This window comes from Saimiri boliviensis, chromosome 19 (assembly GCF_048565385.1).
Source record: "Saimiri boliviensis isolate mSaiBol1 chromosome 19, mSaiBol1.pri, whole genome shotgun sequence".
Taxonomy (NCBI): Eukaryota; Metazoa; Chordata; class Mammalia; order Primates; family Cebidae; genus Saimiri; species Saimiri boliviensis.
The window spans coordinates 40,493,783-40,513,319 of record NC_133467.1 but is presented as its reverse complement, the minus strand read 5'-3'; the positions used below and the strand labels follow the sequence as shown (position 1 = coordinate 40,513,319).

The 19,537-nt window shown below is 46.9% G+C and overlaps 1 protein-coding gene and 4 non-coding genes across 6 annotated transcripts in view; 2 read left to right on the top strand and 3 right to left on the bottom strand.

The window, feature by feature from the left end:
• Positions 1 to 2,649: 2,649 nt before the first annotated feature.
• Positions 2,650 to 2,812, bottom strand: LOC141582377 (U1 spliceosomal RNA). The gene has a single exon (XR_012515243.1). It is a non-coding gene; the product is annotated as a U1 spliceosomal RNA (small nuclear RNA).
• Positions 2,813 to 3,118: 306 nt separating this feature from the next.
• Positions 3,119 to 3,190, bottom strand: TRNAH-GUG (transfer RNA histidin (anticodon GUG)). Its single transcript has one exon. It is a non-coding gene; the product is annotated as a tRNA-His (tRNA).
• Positions 3,191 to 6,249: 3,059 nt separating this feature from the next.
• TRNAG-CCC (transfer RNA glycine (anticodon CCC)) lies at positions 6,250 to 6,320 on the top strand. Its single transcript has one exon. It is a non-coding gene; the product is annotated as a tRNA-Gly (tRNA).
• Positions 6,321 to 12,010: 5,690 nt separating this feature from the next.
• LOC141582130 (NBPF family member NBPF8-like) overlaps positions 12,011 to 19,537 on the bottom strand; it is a 31,738-nt gene continuing 24,211 nt past the window's right edge. For both annotated transcript variants that reach the window (XM_074389561.1, XM_074389562.1), the window contains 6 exons: positions 18,764 to 18,836; positions 18,115 to 18,329; positions 16,290 to 16,341; positions 15,341 to 15,504; positions 14,624 to 14,675; positions 12,011 to 14,052 (listed from right to left, as the gene is read on the bottom strand). In XM_074389561.1, coding sequence (XP_074245662.1) covers positions 13,809 to 14,052; positions 14,624 to 14,675; positions 15,341 to 15,504; positions 16,290 to 16,341; positions 18,115 to 18,329; positions 18,764 to 18,836 — 800 coding nt within the window. In that variant the 3' untranslated portion in view covers positions 12,011 to 13,808. The remainder of the gene's footprint in view (positions 14,053 to 14,623; positions 14,676 to 15,340; positions 15,505 to 16,289; positions 16,342 to 18,114; positions 18,330 to 18,763; positions 18,837 to 19,537) is intronic.
• Positions 16,771 to 16,911, top strand: LOC141582321 (U4 spliceosomal RNA). Its single transcript, XR_012515190.1, has one exon. It is a non-coding gene; the product is annotated as a U4 spliceosomal RNA (small nuclear RNA).

Below are 19,537 nucleotides of genomic sequence, written 5' to 3'. Positions count from 1 at the left end.
TTGTGCCTGTAGATGACATCATTAGTGTCAAACTAATGGTGTTGAAGGTGTTTTTCAGACCTTGCCTTGTGATGGACTAGCTGGCACACACAGACCGGTAAACCGGCTTCTCTGGTCCTGTGGCCTCCACCCGGGGCTGACTCAGTGCAGTAAGCAAGCTCTGACTGTCATTTCATCCCCAACCCCACCAATCAGCTTTCCCCATTCCCTAGCCCCTTGCCTGCAAAACTATCCAAAAACAAAACAAAACAAAACACAAAAAATAAAACCCTAGCCTCTGAATTTTGGGGGAGGCAGATTTGAGTAATAATGAACCCTGTCCTGGTCACTTAGCTGCCTCTGCGTTTATTAAATTCTTTCTCTACTGCAGAAAGCCTGCTGTTCTCTGCTCAGTCGGCTTTTCTGGGCAATGAGCAAGATAAACCTACCAGGCAGTTATGCTAATAAAAGAGAGACACAAAAGGCAAGCATGCTTGAAGAGAAATGTAAGTCTGTGTATTTCTTTTGAAGAAATGAAAAAGAAGGCGGAATGCTATGACAGGCAGTACACTGTCTAAATATTTTCACAATTCTCCTGCCTCCCCCACATCCTTCTTCTCCCAACATCTGCCCCCAGAAACCTTCAACTTAAACCCGATTCCTGCCAGGACTGGGTTTGTCCTTCCCTTCACATTTTCCTCTCACCTGCCCCACACCCTTTCTTCCATTTCTAATCTGGTCTTTCACTTCCAGGTCATTGAGGATTTTCCATTTAAAAATATTTTTAAAAACCGTAAAGCAGTAGATAACCGGCCATCCATATTCAACCCCTGGAATTAATTGCTGTTAACATACCTACGTACTTTTCTTTTCTTTTTTTTTTTTTTTTTTTTTTTTGAGACGGAGTTTCGCTCCTGTTACCCAGGCTGGAGCGCGATGGCGCGATCTCGGCTCACCACAACCTCCGCCTCCTGGGTTCAGGCAATTCTCCTGCCTCAGCCTCCTGAGTAGCTGGGATTACAGGCACGCGCCACCATGCCCAGCTAATTTTTTGTATTTTTAGTAGAGACGGGGTTTCACCATGTTGACCACGATGGTCTCGATCTCTTGACCTCGTGATCCACCCGCCTCGGCCTCCCAAAGTGCTGGGATTACGGGCTTGAGCCACCACGCCCGGCCATACCTACGTACTTTTCTTCCAAATCATTTTTAAGCTATTGTCTTTAAAAAAAAAATTATACGTGCTAAGCATAGACTATACTAACAGTCCATAAAATGTAGAAATACGTGCAATTTTTGATTAGCTTAAATTCAAGAATAACTTTTCCTAATAGTAGTGCAGCATTGATAGAGTCGTGTTCTTCAGCTATATCTACGGAGAGAAGAATGTGTATTGCAGCTAGACTGTCCCCTCCAGGTCAAACAAAAGAAAAAAACAATAGAGAAGGATATATATATGTTATATGTAACACATATATTCTCAGAATATATATATATAAGCATATATATGTGCTCCCATAAAATTAAGCTTAGACTCTATTTTCCAAATATTCCATTTTACAGTGCATGAACTTAACTGCAGACAAAGAGACAGAAACAGAAAAGAAGGAATTCCTGAACTCCCTATCACAGTTAGACACTTTTCTAAAGGAATCTTCTAAGGCTAAACATACAATAAATTAAGTAAAAGACATTAAGATTTGGAGGGGTTTCTTATGACTTTTTACAATCACATTCATTAAGGTGTGAGTTGAATTTGGTACAATGCATCCATTTCAAGTCTGATGACATGTCTATTACTCCAAAAGGTCCTCTTGTGCCCTTGGCAGTCAGTCCCCCGCTTCCTTGACCCCAGCAATCAATGATGTAGTTTCTGTTACTACACAGATTAGTTTTACCTGGTCTAGAAATTCACCTTGATGGCGCCACACAGGATGCACTGTTCTCATCAGTCAGGATAACGTTTTTGAGATTATTCATGCGAACTCATGTTTCTGTAAAGCGTCTCATTTTGTTGCTGGGTGGTTCGGGTAGTTGGGGTAGATGGCAGCGCATTCTGCCGACAGGTGAGACTGCCGTTGTGACCTGCAGGCCTCCGTGAATATGAGGAAGGGCACCTGGGCGCGGGGAGAGCCGCCCGTTCCCCTCCACAGAGTAGTCGTGTCATGTCCACCACGGAATGGGGACACCGAGAGCCCTAGAGCCCGCTTTCATCGCAAACCACGGACTCCATCTGTGTACAGTTTCTACCTGGTTCTGTGAGGTGAGAACACATTCCCCCAGCACAGAAATCCTATAAAGGGCTGTGGGGGCTGCGGTTAGAAGCAGAGGCTGTGTGAAAGGCAACTCCAGAGGCTGCGGAAAAACGCGAAGATTTTCACAGAGCGTGAGAACCCAGGAGGCTGGAGACCGTGGACCGACCTCTGCCCAGAGCAGCCCCACGTAGAAAGGGAAGAGCTCTGAGGCCTCCGCGCTCGGCAGCTTTTGTTAAACAACCTCACCAAGGCCGAGGCTTCCAACTTTTCCAGCAGTAAGGACAGCAACGCGTTACTTCCTATTTTATAGTCTCCGGCCTACGAGGAGAACACTTGGGATCCCGCACAGGGTGTAACCCGGTAGAAACTGAGAGTAGCCTATCGCGTACAATCTGCTGTCTACACTGCAAGAATCCAGGGGAAAGCGCCAACACAGGCACCACTACCACAAATTATGCAGGCGCGGTTCCCACATTTGGGGAAAATCGCAGGCGTCAGCACATCAGGATCCACTTGGTGAGGCTCATCCTGGGAAAACCGCATTCGTGACCATAGTGTCTCCCCTGCCAGGTGAGATTTTCTGCGCCTCCGCCCCGCCACAGCCTCTTACGCCTCCCCCTTTACAAACGCGGTCACTTGCCCTGCGCGCCCCCTCCCGCCTCGCCCAGACACGCAGCTGGGGCTCCCACGTCAGAGCAGCGGTGCTGAACTCGCGCCCACAGCCCGGGAGCGCCTTCGTGGCGAAGCAGCAGCCCGGGCGCCGCCTCGTCTACACAGAGGTCGCCCTATCCGTGACTGCTTGAGGTCTCTTTTCCTTCCCCTGAAGTCCCCTGACGCGCTTGGTTAGAGGAACAAAAGGGAGCTGGTGACCCGACGAACGTCACTGCCGTGACTCGGATTCGAACCGAGGTTGCTGCGGCCACAACGCAGAGTACTAACCACTATACGATCACGGCGAGCCACAGGCCAAGCGGCGACGCCTGGGCTTGCGCTGGGAAGTTTGACGACAGGAGATTTCAGTTGTTAGGCGGCTTCGTTCCCAGACAGCCGCAGGCTGCTCGCGCTTTTCTCCCTTTCCTGCCCGCTCAGCTTTCCCCTCCTCCCTCGCCATCCTCACGGGTGACAAGAACAATTCTCGTCTCCTCCGCCGCAGCCTGCGCCCCCTGCCCCGCCTCTCCCGGGAGCCCCGCTGTCCCCGTCCACACCTCCTCTGTCCTCTCCCCCTCTCCCAATTCCTGCTTCTCAGCCTTTCTCTCTCCCGCCCCACCGACCCAAGCCGAGTGGAGCCAGGGGAGCCCCAGCCGGTAGCGGGTCGGGTGCAGGCGGGGCCAAGAAGGGGAAGAGCCACCGCGGGGTCCCGGGCGTTCTGCTTCCCGCGGGGCCCAGGCGGCTCAGGCCCAGGGAGCCGCGGACCCGGGCGTTTCCTGGGACTCCGGCTCTGACGCCGGCCGGGAACAGGACAGGGCGAAGGCCGCAGGGCTGCCCTTCTAGCTTCAGCATCACCCACTGCACGGGTCTCAACATTGCGGCAAGACGCTGCCTCCAGCTTTCCGAGGCTCTGGGGCCCGCACGAGCGTTCTGCAGAAGGCGCGGCTCCGCCAGCGCGGCCTGGGCGCCGGCTCTGCACGGGGACGCCGGACTGCAAGCTGAGCGTGTGCGCGGCTCGGTCGATTGCTGTGCTTGCTTCCAGCTCTGGAGGTGGACGAGTCCGGACCCGGGATTGTCTCTTGCATTTAAAAAATGCTGAAACCGCTGGCAGCTTCCTTCTGTCCAGCGCATCCTCTCACGGAAAGGCAGAGCGAGACCAACTTTACCCTCCGCTCCTCTATGTCTCCCGTAGGTAAATCAGGGTCCACTAGGATTCTGGGAACACCCATATCCTTCGAAGACTAGAATCATCATTGTTAACCTCTGAATATTTTTTGACAAAGATCTCTCTCTCTCTCTCTCTCTTTCTCTCTCTTTCTTTGACGGAGTCTCACTGTGTCGCCAGGCTGGAGTGCAGTGGTGTAATCTCAGCTCACTGGAACCTCCTAGTCCCTGGTTCAAACTATCCCGCCTCAGCCTCCGGAGTTTCGTATTTTTAGCAGAGAGGTTTCATGTTGGCCAGGGTGATCTCGATCTCCTGACCTCGTGATTCGCCAGCCTCCACCTCACAAAGTGCTGGGATTACAGGCATGAGCAACCACACTCAGCTCTCTCTCTCTCTCTCTCTCTCTCTCTTTCTTTTTAAACTGTCATTCATTTAGCCCTTTCCATATGCTTTTGAAGTTAAATTGGCTCTAAGATTTTACCATTACATATAATGCTCTAGTCATTCTTGCACAGGTGTCTGTGGCCAGTTTGTATTTCTGAGGGACAGAGGAGCAATCACGGTACAAAGAGCAAGCACTCCATCACGGCGTTCACACGGGTTTTACGTCATTCCATTCTCTCTCCTCTGATGGCTTATTAGCTGCAACTCTCTTGGGTGATGTTAGTAATTACCTTAGGGCTTATAGCCTGGGTTTTCTAACTTACCGCAGTCTACCTCCAGGTGATACTAAACCTCCCCTTAACAAGGAATTTCAGAAACACAACAGGAAAACAGAAAATTTACCCAGACAAACCTGTCTAGTAAGAAAGGCAGAAAGAGACTTAAAAACAAAGCGAAAACACAGAAATGATACAATGAGGTGGTTGGAATGAGACTATCTGTGACGGTGATCTCTAACATAACATTAATCACTGCTAAGTATCATGGATCTAAATCTTTCAGGTTGGATAGAAAAGGAAATGCTGGCTTTAACAGTTTAATGGACAGGAAAGGGTTAAATATTAAAAGCCCTGCACGTTCTCCTTAGCAAACTAATGAAGAAACAGAAAACCAAATACCGCGCGTTCTCGTTGATAAGTGGGAGCTGAATGACGAGCACACACGGACACATGGAGCTGAGGGGTGGGGACAACACACACCGGGGCCTGCAGAGGGTGGGGGCTGGGAGGAGGGCGAGCATCGGGAAGAGCAGCTAATGGATGCTGGGCTCAGTACCTGGGCGCTGGGATGATCTGTGCAGCAAATCGCCAGGGCACACGTTTCCTTTTGTTACACACCTGCACGTCCTGCACATGTTCCCCGATCTTAAAGTAAAAATTGTAAAGAAAACATTTAAAACACAAAGAAAACACACACCCAACAAAAAGAGCGGTGGAAATCTGAACCAGGCTTACTGTAAAAAGAGAGAGTGAAAACAGGGATATCAGACAAAGCAAACAGCAAAAGAACGCTTTACGTTAGTTAGAGGAACAAGATCCCAGCACCTACCTAGAATCGATCGGAATACAGCTGTCTTTCCCTAAACTGGCCTCCTTGTGTGAGCGGCGAGGGTGAGACGAAGGAAAGAAATCCTGGAGTGAAGCGCCCATTTCTTCGCTCCTGTTTTGGTCTCTGTAAGGCATAAGAAGGTAAACGCAAGATCTGATCCGGGGTGTTTTTCCGGAATTGGAGAGGTCTACGCGGAGAGAAGCTCAAATATCAAGCAGGTCTCCTGGATTTTCCCAGGCACAGTCCCAGGAGTCCCGCTTCCCAGTCCGAGGTCCCTGGGTTCTGAAGGTCGTTTTGGGGAAAGTGCTGATGTTCATCTCAAGAACGGGAGGAAAGGGTCTGGGAGGCACCAAGCCACGGGACGGCAAGGACAGGATATCAAGAAGCGAGGCAGGAACTTTCCACAGGCGCCCACTGGATACGGGACCAGAGACAAGACACTGGGCGCATTTCTGATGTTTTCCCACAGAGGATTGTTACCCGGTTGTACAGAGCCCACTTCAGAATAAGGCTTTATGAAGTCAGCTGTTTTAATGCAAAGCCTTAACCTTGTGGTATTGCCCGATACAAATCTCCAACGCGAGCCTTCGCTCTGGGTGTCTTTGTCGTGAGTGATATCTTCCAAAGAGCACACGGGGAAAATCTTGACTCCTTTTCCCATGGCCGTAGCTCACCTGTTTCCAAGGAAAGGCCAGAGGGTTCGTCCAGCTGGCATTGGTGGTTCAGTGGTAGAATTCTTGCCTCCCACGCAGGAGACCCGGGTTCGATTCCCGGCCAATGCAGTTCCCTGTGGTTTTTACATTTCCTTACCATAACCGTCTGTCCCTTAGATAGGTCACAGCGTCATAGAAGCTGTCAGGGTCTGGCAGACACACGCAGAGAGGGAAAACGGGGCCCCGGGAGAGGGGAGGGGAGGGGTGTGGGGAGGAACCCACCTGCAGATGAGGGGAGCTGCGGAGAGGGGCCTCGGACCTTTCTGTCCACAAAGACCCCAGTCCTTGGTCATCTTGGCAAAACTATCATCGGGCCCCGACTGGAGAGCAGCACGGCCCCAGAACTCATTTCTGTCACCCCTGTTGGTTTTACACCCCGCCAGGCAAATCTTCTGTCCAGGGGATTCTATTTCATGCTTCTCTTTAAGCAGCGCGGTGCGGAGGTCATGACGATCATCAGCTCTGCAGGTCTGGGGAGGAAACCTGCAAAAGGAGAGCCCCGCGATCGTCTGGTTTGTCCTCCCCCGTTTCCATCTCCTCGTTTCCTCAGGGAAGCTCACCTGGGCCCAGGACGTCACATGGCAGCTGCCTCCCTGGCGGATTCAGAGCCGCTGACAAATCTCTTCTGTGAAGCGGTGGGAGCCGCGGTTGGTCCGTAGCCACGGAGTCAGAAGCAAGAGCAGAACGGAGAACACTTGTCTCCATCGTGCTCTCTTTCCTACCTGCGAACATCAGCCTTCACACACCGGTTCACACCCGCCTTGGGCTCCATGGGAGGGTCGCCGTTTTTCCCAGTTCCCGGAAGCTGTGTTTCCTTCTTGCTTCTACACTTCTTTCCAGGGCTGAGTTTCGGAGCTGGTTAGCAGTCCAGACTAGTTCAACGCCCTGGTTCAAAACCATGTGTCTGGGCTTGCTCCTAATGTTTGCCTCTTAGACCAGAGTTAAAACGTGTTCCCTCGGCTTCTACTTTCTAGAGAGAATTGGTATCATTTCTTCCTTAACTGTTTGATAGTGAAACCGTCTACACCTGGTGCTTTATTCATGGTTGCTTCAATTTGATTAACAGGTAGAGATCTATTTAGGTTATCTGTTTCTGCTTGTGTTAGTTTGGGTAGACTGTGTCTTTCAAGTACTTGGTCCAATTTATCCAAGTCCTCATATTTGCGAGCAGAGAATTGTTGATAATCTTCATCTGTTTTCCCTTTAATGTCCGTAAGATCAGTAGTGAGGACCTTCTTTTATTTTTCTTATGAGTAATTTGTATCTTCTCTCATGGTTTCTTGGTTCACCACCTAGATGTCTATCAATATCATTGATGATTTTAAAGAACTTGCTTTTGGTTTTGTTGATTTTTCTCTATTGATTTCTGGTTTTCCATTTCCTTGATTTCTCCTCTAATTTTATAGCTTCTTGTCTTCCATTCACTTTAAATTTAATTTGCTCTTGTTTTTTGAGTTTCCTGAAGTGTAAGTTTGAATTATTGATTATAGATCTTTTATCTTTGCTAACATATGCAGTCAATATTATGACGTTCTAAGCACCAATTTTGCTGCACCTGGACATTTTTTACAAGTTGTATGTTCATTTTTACTTAGCTCAAAATATGTCATTGGTCCCGAGACATTTTCTTGACCCATGTGTGATTAGAAGTGTGTGGCCTGGTCTCCAGTTTGGGGTTTTCCAGCCATCTGTCTGTTACTGATTTCTACTTCAGTTCCACACTTTGACTGGAGGGCATACTCGGTGTGAGTTCTATCCCATTAAATGTGTCGAAGTGTGTTTTATGGGCCGGAATGCGGTGGATCCTGGTGAACGTTCCATGTGACCCTAAAAAGAATATGTATTCTGCTCTTGTTGGAGGAAATTATCTAAAAAGTTGGTCGGACCCAGGTGACTGATGGTGGCATTCAGTTCCACTGTATCTTTACTGATTTCCTGCCTCCGCGATGTGTCCATTACTGATGCTGACGTCTCCCATGGTCATAGCCAATCTGTCTATTTGTCCTTGAAGTTCTCCCAGTTTTTGCTTCTTGTATTTAGATGCTCTGTTGTTAGGTGCATACTTATTAAGGATTGTCCTATCTTCCTGAAGAAGTGACCTCTTTATCATTGTGTAATGATTCTCTTTATCTCCATGATTTTTCTCCCTCTGAAATTGGCTCTGTCTCAAATTAATTTAGATACTCTCGATTTTTTATTTTCTTTTTTTCTTTCTTTCTTCTTTCCTTTTTTTTTTTTTTTTTTTTTTGAGACGGAGTTTCGCTCTTGTTACCCAGGCTGGAGTGCAATGGCACGATCTCGGCTCACCGCAACCTCCGCCTCCTGGGTTCAGGCAATTCTCCTGCCTCAGCCTCCTGAGTAGCTGGGATTACAGGCACACGCCACCATGCCCAGCTGATTTTTTGTATTTTTAGTAGAGACGGGGTTTCACCATGTTGACCAGGATTGTCTCGATCTCTCGACCTCGTGATCCACCCGCCTCGGCCTCCCAATGTGCTGGGATTACAGGCTTGAGCCACCGCGCCCAGCCCTTCTTTCTTTCTTTTGTTTTTCAAACTCAGTTTCGCTCTTGTTCCCCAGGCTGGAGTGCAATGGTGTGATCTCGACTCAGTGCAACATCTGTCTCCCAGGTTCAAATGATTCTTCTGCCTCATCCTCCCTAGTAGCTGGGATTAAAGGCATGCACTACCATGGCCAGCTAAGTATGTATTTTTAGTAGAGACAGGGTTTCTCCATGTTGGTCAGGCTTGTCCTGAACTCAAGTGATCCACCGGCCTCGGCCTGCCAACGTGCTGGGATTACAGGCTCACACGGTGCCCGGATGCCACTCCAGTTTTCTTTTGATTACGGTGAGTATGGTATACCTTTCCCCATCCCTTCACTTCAAATATCTCTGTGTCTTCTTACTGAAAGTAGGTTTCTTGTAGACAACATGTTTCTTGTGGACAACATACAGGTGAACCCCATTTTCCATTCTGCCAGTCTCTTTTAATTGGTGTGCTCATTCAGTGCAATCAGGAACTTGAGATGGTTTCAATCAATCACGTGAGTTGTTGTGGATCCTTTCCTTTAATGAGGAAAAACCATGATGTGGGGACAAAGTTTTCGTGTTCAGAAGAGATTGGCCTCATCCTTAAGGAAATTATGTTGATTGGGATTTCTCTTAACCTCCTTTAGCTGTGTTACCATTATTAAAATTAAGAGGCATTTGTTTGGATTTACTGGTAATAATAATAATTTTAAATAGATGTGTGAATTTCTATTGATTTTTGATCCCTATCCTGTATCACTGCTGGACCTTCATGTGTGTACTTGAAAACAATACGTGTACAAATATCGCATTGGTTTGAAGATTTTAGTGGTGACAATGACCGAATCAGTTATTAGTACTGTATCCAGAAACCAATCTTGGAAATAGGAAATTATGCTCTTTTCAAATAGCTTAAAAGAAGGTCGCATGTGGCGGCCGATGCCTGTAATCCCAGCATTTTGTGAGGCTATGGTGGGCAGATCACCTGAGGCCAGGAGTTTGATGCCAGCCTGGCCAACATGTCCAAACCCTGTCTCCACTAAAAATACAAAAATTAGCTGGCCGTGGTGGTGCATGCCTGTAATTCCAGCTACTCAGGAGGCTGAGGCAGGAGAATCACTTGAACCTGAGAGGTGGGGATAGAGGTTGCAGTGAGCTGAGATCCTGCCACTGCACTGAAACCTGGTCAACAGAGGGAGATGCTGTGTCAAAATGAAGAAATAAATAACATAGCTGAAAAAAATTACTGTGCGTTTATTGTCACTTTTCCTTATTCTATGGTGTTTAAAGAAAAGGAAATTATTTATCCTCATACTAAATTTCCAAAACTGTGCTTTGTATTTACCGTTTTGTTAAATGATGGGGAGAAAAGTTAATTGTCTTATTTGATAAGTTTGCCATAGGCCCTGTCACATTTTTGATGCTTTTGCTCACGGTTCTGTCATTAGAATGCTAGCAACTAGGTACGTGCAAGGAGTAACCTCACCACGTTCACGCAACGGTTTGAACTCCTGCAGGCAGTAACTAGTGAAGAGTGTTCTGTGTTTTGTCTGAGAAACGGAACGCTCTCTTCATCAGAATGTATTTCATTTTAGTGTGCTTCCTCACCCCTCCCTACTTCCTCTTTTGCCACACAGTTAAGTTTCTTCCCTGCTATATAAACCCTGAACTTTAGTTGATCAGGGAGATCACTTTGAGACTGATCTCCCATCTCCTCAGCTGCAGCACCTGATTAAAGCCTTCTTCCTTGGCAATACTCAATGTCTCAGTGATTGCCTTTGTGTTGAGAAGCAGGATCTAGACAGAACCCCTGGGGTTTCAGTAGCATTCATGTACACTTTTAAAACCACAATTAAGGCCAGACGCGGTGGCTCAAGCCTGTAATCCCAGCACTTTGGGAGGCCGAGGCGGGTGGATCACGAGGTCGAGATCAAGACCATCCTGGTGAACATGGTGAAACCCCGTCTCTACTAAAAATACAAAACATTAGCTGGGCATGGTGGCGCCTGCCTGTAATCCCAGCTACTCAGGAGGCTGAGGCAGGAGAATTGCTTGAACCCAGGAGGCGGAGGTTGCGGTGAGCCGAGATCGCGCCATTGCACTCCAGCCTGGGTAACAAGAGCGAAACTCCGTCTCAAAAAAACAAACAAACAAACAAAAAACCCCCACAATTAATGGGTCATGGTATATTGAGAAATTGGAATAGCATCAACTTGGCCAAGTTCTCAGAAAGCACACTGTGCTTAAATGTCAGGGCCCTGCCTCCTGACCTCCACAGTTTATGGTTAACTTTGAGTCACAGCAGGTGAGCATGGCCTTTTGTGAGTGTTTTATAGAAATGCAAACCATGGCTGATTACTTTTTGTTTTAAATCCAACAAATCTTCATTTCTGGTAGGAAAATGTTGCCCAAACCAACGAAACAAACACAGGAGTATACAAAGAAGAAAATGAGAGATTCCCTGTCTCCCAATCCCACTTGATAGGTGGCAGTCATTACATATTACACGGAAGAGGGGGAAAGGCACCCAGGAAGTCCCAATTCCCGTTCTGACAATCATCTGGCCTCCTTGGGCAAAAGAAAAAGAGCGAAGGCAAAAAGAATATAACACTACTGTTGGCAGAAATCTCCTCTCGGTACAGGAAACTCTGGTAAACTGAGAGAGTGTGTTCCGTGAGGGAGGCCTCAACAGCTCTTCTCTGGCCCTAAGACCAGAGTGGATTTTGCCTCATTTTACGATGTGTAAATGAAATGTTGATCCAAGGTGAGGGCAAACGGACACAAGAACAGAAAACCAAACACCACGTTTTCACTCGTAAGAGAATGCTGAACAACGAGAACACAAGGACACGGGAGGGAAACATCACAAACTGAGGTCTGTTGAGGGTGGGGGGCGAGGGAGGGATAGCAGGGGATGGGGAGATTGAGAAAAAATAGCATTAGGACAAATACCTAATGTACGTGATGGAGTGGTAGAGGCATTAAACCACCATGGCGTGTGGAGACCTATGTAGCAATCCTGCAAGATCTGCACACGCACCCCGGGACTTAAAGTCAAATAAAGAGAAAAAGAAAAGAAAAAGAAGATACACCCTGGGATGCGGTGTGTTCCCAGGAATTTCAAATATTTAAACAATGGTTCAATGATCACTTGACAGTTACACTATAAACAAGAGTAAGATCCAGAGTTCAACATCATTACTTTGAGAAGATAAATTTTAATGTCATTTTCAATCTTTAAAATCTTTGGTTTTATTTTCAGAAAAAATCATCAATCTTAGAAAGATCACTGCAAAAAGAAAGGATTATAGTCCATTTGCTTTTTCAAATAATAAACTTGGACATATGTTCATATGGATGTCAACAGTCAACAGTCAATGTAGTGTGACATATTAAGAACTGACTTTCATATAATAGGTAAGTTTAGAGAGATTACATTTTGTGAGAAAATGTTTTATAAATTTTAATGGGGTGTGTTTATTTAAATCTAATTTCTATTCTGTTTTGGGAAATAGTTATCTGTTTCTTTTAGTGTATTCTCCTTCCTGTCCACATATGTGGAATCTACCTATTCTCTTCTCTTTTCAAATAGTTTAAAAGACTCAAAGAGAATGGCCCGGACTTTGCATGTCCTTAGTCTAATAGACATTTCCCTGGCTGCTCACTTAAATAGATATTAGCAGCTAACTAAGAAAACTACGTCTCTTGTCAGCCAGAAATTAACAAAGGCTTCAAAATCAGTGAATTCTCTGTTTTGCTATGGCCTTATGTGCTGACAGTCTTACCTTAAGAGAAACAATTTTAATAGTATAGATTAAAATTAACTTTGGCAAAAATGAAAATGCAGGCAGGGAATTTTTTTTTCAGCAACAGAAACTAGGAAAAGCAAAGATACAGTAAAAATGAAAAATTTCCAGTATAAAGATATAAATATAATAATTGATAGCGCCAGGGATGACTAATGAAAAAAAAATGTTTAGGGGATGATCATTTGAACACAGCATACAAATACTTTTAAAAACCATTTTTAGAATTACTTCGGTATAAATAAGGTGTCTCTGAAAGGTACAGATCTGGTATCACGATAATGGTGGTAGACAAATGGTGGAACAGTTCTGGTACCATGATCATGGGGATAGACAAATGGTGGTACAGTCCTGGTATCACGATCATGGCGATAGACAAGTGGTAAAACAGTCCTGGTACCATGATCATGGTGATAGACAAATGGTGGAACAGTCCCGCCTGTATCATGATCACGGTGATAGACAAATGGTGGAACAGTCCTGGTATCACGATCGTGGTGACAGACAAATGTGGAACAGTCCTGGTACCATGATCATGGTGGTAGACAAGTGGAAAAACAGTCCTGGTATAATGATCATGGTGATAGAGAAATGGTGGAACAGTCCTTGTATCACGATTATGGTGATAGACAAATGGTGGAACAGTCCTGGTACCATGATCATGATGGTAGACAGATGGTGGAACAGTCCCGGTACCATGATCATGGTGGTAGACAGATGGTGCAAGAGTCCTGGCATCACGATCACGGTGGGAGACACACAGGACCTTCTCTGCCTGCAGATGGCTGAGGTAGCATTGACCCTGCAGTGTTCCCGCAAAAACACTTAGGCTGAAGTTAATCATGAGGACATTTTCAGACAACTTCAGAGTATAAACCATCGACGCAGACAGCTGACCTGTCTACAGACAAGCCCATGTCACCACCATCAAGGACAACAACAAAAAGGTGAGGAGACACTCTGGGTTCAAAAGAACTAAAGAAATGGAGCTACATTATCTTTCGACTCTTTTTCAACCCAAAAAGTCTCTTCTCTTTCAGTTGTGTGATCTGGGGTGACACGGGCTGTCTGAAGGAGACAGGTCCGTCGTGCTGCTCACTGGTCTACATTCTGCAGTTGTCTGGAGATTACCTCAGGCTATGAAACTCAGGCTAAGCGTTTCAGCAAGAACATGGCATTGTTCACAATCTGCACCGGCAGAGTTCCAGGTGACGTGTTGTCTTAGTGTGGGAATGTGACCCCTATCCGGGAGACCAGGTGGAGCCTTATCACCGTCATAGTAAGAAACCTACTGTCCATGTCCAAAGTCAAGCAAACATGCTCTTCCACAAGTAAAAAAATGGCGTATGTGTAATCCTGGCATATGTAATAAAACTCAGGATAAGCTGTATACGTTGAATACAATACATCTAGTGAGTACCAGAAGACTTCGGGCTCTTCTGCTTCCACCAGCTCCACGCTGAGCCTAGAAAAGGAGGAAAAAACAAAGAATAAGTCAGGGAAAATAAGACACCGCAGAGCCCCAACTAGATTTCATGGGTAGCACAAGAAAGTGGTTAATAAAGAAAAAACATAGATCCATTAATGACATAAAAAAGTACTGCTTTATGTTGGGATGGGCAAGAATAGGGTAAAAAAGAATGAAAGAGAGAGAGAAAGAGAGAAAGAGAGACAGAGAGACAGAGAGACAGAGAGAGAGAGAGAGAGAGAGAGAGAAAGTAAGCTCAGTGAACCATCCAGGTGACACGCTGATGAGGGAGTAAAAGGACACTCTGAGTGAGTACCCTCAGGACACACAGCAGACACTGATCATAAAAACAAGTATGCTCAACCTACGGCACTTAGTACATGATAAGGGGAGGAAGAAATGGAAACCTGAATATCTACTGCAACGAAAACCAACAGCAATGTTAGTAGGAGTAGTTCAGGCTTCGTTGAAAACATGGTGTCGATATTGTCAGCCCACTCCCTTCTCCCTGGACCTGGCGTCTCCAGGTGTTAACAATAATTAGCTGTTCACAATTGCTCAGAGTTACCTGGGGCACAGTGGGCCTTGGTCCTCTTCTTTGTCGTCGTCATTTTTAATCTCTGCAATAAATTCAGACAGGGACAGACAAAATAAGCCAATTCCCCTACACCCATAACAGTCCACTGTCTAATCCCTGCACAGGGACCTCAGGCTCCTCAGCATGAGGACAGGACAATGTGAGAGACAGACTTCAGGAGGTCCCAAGGCCAATCATGATAGAGATTCCTTGGTTTGTGTCTCAGAACCAATGGTGAAGTGTCCCTATTCTGGTAGACCATTAACCTTTGATCCCAAGTGTGTACAAACAGTTACACCAAGTTTGTACAAACAGGGAAGAACCTCCCAGACATGCTTGGGGAACAAAACTCATGAGGAACTTGGTAGCTGGCAAGAGACATTGAATTCAGATGGACAGACAACTTGTGGGCATGGGCTGCATAGCTTGGTGTGAGTGTGCAACACCTGCCTTGGGTTTCAATGTCCTGACAGTCGGTCCAGGGTGCGACGGGCATGGCCTGAGACTAGAGAGAGAGCAAAGCTCACTGACCCACCCCAAGTCCGTGCCTCAGACTGAATCCAGAGTGACTGAAATCTACACTGATGTACAGGGTCAGCCCACAGTGATGACAACCCTCAGCCCGGCCAGGGGAGCAACGCCCAAAGACTATGGGGTCTATCTGGGACACAAAATGGAGCTTTACCGCCTTCACAATGGAGTACTCACTGTCTACGTCACGAGCCAAGTCGACTTGCTGCTCCTCTAATGAGTGCAAGTTGCTCCTGTAAGGCTCATTGAAGGCAGATGTGCCAGGAGGAACTGAGAGAGTCGAATAACCTTCATCCCAGGACTCCTGGGGGGCTTCCTCCTCCACAGACTCCTGCGGATTCCTGATGGGCCAGAAAGGACAGAGTGACAGAAGATTAAACCAACAGAGATTAGACAACAGAGTATCCCAGTTGATCTGACGGAAGTCAGAATGGAGGGGTCCCAGAAAGCAAAGGCATTTTCCCTTTAAGAGAAAAAAAAACTATCCTTCTAAATGCAAGGTGGAGGGTGACTACCCTGGGGACAGAGCACAAATGAGCAGCAGGTGCTCAGTGTATTTGCACAGATGAGCCACTGCAGGCCACCCAGACTCCCTGTAAACTCTCATCATGAACTGCAGCACAAGAACCAACACGGGGCTTCAACTACTTCGCATCAGTTGTGTTGAATTTTACATGCAGCGTTCAAGTGAACAGAGCTCCTGGGGCATTTCAGACACCCAGATCTTGGGTATTAAGGGCCTCCCTTTTCCAGTATTTTGATATCACATGTATAGTTTTTGAATTTCTTCTCTTCACAAATCCTAGCAAACATGCTAACAACAAATAGGCAGAAAGCATGTATGTGTCTCTCCCTGGAATTAAACACAGGGGAGAGAACAGGCGACAGCAGGACGTCCCGTTTGCTGAGTTCACCTGGCTCATCTGATCGCAGGCTCCTATCTTGGGAGGACTAAGAAATTAAAACCTATAAAAGTGCCACGAATCACCCACAACATTGTCAATAGGACAATTTGTAGCTGGGTGAATGGAAGAAAGAGTTCTAGTGATCACTTCCTCGGTTTCCCTGGATCTACAGTCTCCAGGTGTCACTACTGAACTAACAGGCCACAACTCCACAGCATTACCTGGGGGCCGCGGGCCCTTTTTCTTCCTCTTCCTCATCATCACCTTGACGTTCTGTAAATAAATTCAGAGAAGCAGGTCACATTAAGCAAATCACACTTCACATATGACCAAATCAGTGTTTAGTCACAGCACAAGCACAGAAATGCTCTCAGGGCAAGAATACAAATTCTGACAGGAAGATTCCAGGGTGCCCTCGATGAAGCCTGGTAAGGAGATGAGCCTGCTTTCCAGATGCACAGGCCAAAATCTCCCTCTTCGGGTACACCATAATGCCATATTCTCTCCCTGAGTCTATGCAAAGTTAAACCAAATTTTTTCCCAGAAAGTCTCCAAAAATTAGTCAAACTCTTTTCTGGCAGTGTGGCTGCAATACCGACTTATCTCACCAGGTAGCAAGGGCATTGAATGGCCAGAGGCATCTAGACATGAAACTGGACAATATGTAAACTCTAACCACACCTGATTGAAAAAGAATCTGTGAGCTTTGCGCAGTGGCAGTATCGTAGCCAATGAGTTTTAGCTGAGATGAGATTATCGCTCATGGAAAACTTTCCCCAATACCCCGCCATGATGACAAGCAACAGAGTTGCCATTGACAATTTTTGACAGTCTCTAGGGAGAAGGAATAAAAAAAGACAAAACAAAAACAAACAAAAAAGAATCTGCGGGCCGGGCACGGTGGCTCACGCCTGGAATCCCAGCGCTCTGAAAGGCCGAGGTGAGCACTTCACGAGGTCAGGAGATCGGGACCATCCCGGCTGACACGGTGAAAGCCTGTCTCTACTAAAAATACAAAGAAATTAGCTGGGCACGGTGGCACGCGCCTACAGTCTCAGCAACTCGGGAGGCTGAGGCAGCACAATCGTCTGAACCCAGGAGGCAGAGGTTGCAGTGACCTGAGATCGTGGAACTGAACTCCAGCCTGAATGACAGAGGGAGACTGCATCACAAAGAAAAGAAAAAACAAAATCCGTGATTTCAAAGGACAAGACAGGGGGAAAATTTAAGGTCAGGAGTTCAAGACCATCCCGGCCAATATGGTGAAACCTCGTCTCTACCAAAAATACAAAAATTAGCTAGATGTAGTGGTGAGCACCTGTGGGCCCAGCTACTCAGGAGGCAGAGGCAGGAGAATCACCAGACTCCACAAAGTGGAGATTGCAGTAAGCCAAGACGGCGCCACTGCACTCCAGCCTGGGTGACAAAAAAAGACTCCAACTCAACAACAACAAACAATATGTGAGGCTACCAAGAAAAATCAGACCGGCCATTGCACGGATGGGGCGGAGAGCCGGGGTGAGCCTTCCTTTATGGAAACATACCAGCAAGGTAAAGAGGAAATGTTTTCATCCTGGTTTCAAGGTGACTGTGCAGCTAAGCAAGCTGACTTAAAAGAGATCAAGACTAAAGCTCGGAGCAGTGAAACCTGGGGAACAATAACTCCAAATAAATAGGCAAGGCTCCCAGTTTCCTTAACAAGAAATAGAAACTCCATGAACATCGTTCAGGGACAGATGACATCATTACAGGTGATGAGATACCAAATCAAAGCTCAGAGACTTCACAGACACCTACTGTACACTTCCTGCACTCAGGTGACCATGAGTTTGTCACACTGGCCTGGGGTCTGGTAACTTGACACGTGGGCCTGGGAGACAAACTCATGGCATGAACTGAGGAAGAGATAAAAATTCCCTGATAATTGTGTTTAGTATCCCATCACATGTATTTATTCAAACCGATTTGTGTGTATAGAGCCTGTCTTCAGAGTTGATCTTCCTCAGCCTAGACAGAGGTACCAAAAACAAGGAATGTGGAGGTCACCTGAAAGAATGATCAGAGCATCCTCCACTACATCACGAGATGACGGACTCTCTTCAACCAGTGCAGAGTCGACGCTGTCTTCCTCAAATGTGATTTCATTGGTGTCTCCGCGAGGCTGGCTGGAGTTAGTCAGGCCATAGCTACTTGAAGGAGTGATGGCACATTCCTCCAGTGAGTCTTCAGGGACTCTCTTGACTTTAACCTTCTGCACCTCCCTGATGAGCCAGATGAAATAGAGATGACAGAAGATTAAACAAAGAAGTATTGGACAGGAGGAATAAGACAGGGGTCACAGAAGGCAAATGGGAGGTTCCCTTTGAGAGGAAACAGGCAATCCTCCTCTCTGCCACAGAGCATGGCTGCCATGGGAACAAGACAGAAAGACAGCAGCTGGTATTCATCACACTGGGCAGAAAGGAGCTGAGAAGAACAGAGACTTGGTTATCCCTGTATACTTCACACACGGCACTCACCACGTACAAAGAACCACACCAGCTGCCACACCGTGTGTCTGAGTTGGGTTGAACTGAATGTATTGTGGCCAAGGGAATGCAGGCTTTTGGCCCATGGGAGACGCCAGAGAGGGTGTGATTGCACACCTTTTCCATACTTTACCACCCACTACTTGCTCCCGATTCTTCAGTGTTACCTGGGGGCACGTGACTCCGGTATTTTCTCAGCCTCCACAACATGAACATCTTCATCCTCATCTGCATCATTTTCTGCAAGTACAGATGTGTTCGTTCAGATATTTCCCATTTCACACTCTGCAAGCACGGTCAGCCCCATGTGCACAGGGACATGAACGTCTGTGTGTGGGTCCCTGTTCTACTGAAATCTCTCATGATTTCTCTTTAACAAAATGCCCTGGCACGGTTTCCTGATCCACCAGGCAATGCATTTCTGATCCGGAGGCTCACCGTCGAGGTGAGGCCAAATGTTCAAAAGACCTCTGCTCCCACATCACTGGAGGCTGGTGCGGCCTCTCTCTGGACTTTGGCAGCTGTCTCCCCCATCCTGACACAGATCTGATGCCCAGGGACATGCTCGCCTTCCTGTCACAGTTCACATTTACAACCTGTTTCTTTCTCTTAGGAGAGGACAAACAAACTTGTCCCACAATTCTCTGCACATCAGGTGACTTCACAGGCCCTCCCAGTGGCTTCTGCTATGTTATTCTGGGACGTTCTCTCCACAGGGAGTGCTCCAGTCTGAACCGCTTCCTAACACCCAATGCCCACACATCAAGTGCTGTCTCCAACACCACACAGCGAGGGGCTTCATCTCATCTGGAGAAGCGGTCATAAGTGTTTGCACATTTGAATGCTTCGGACACTGCAAGGTGTCTGCCTTTCCAGATGGAGAGAGAGAAATTTGCCTGACTTTGCAGATGAAGAGACAGAAAGTCGGGAAGGAGAAATCA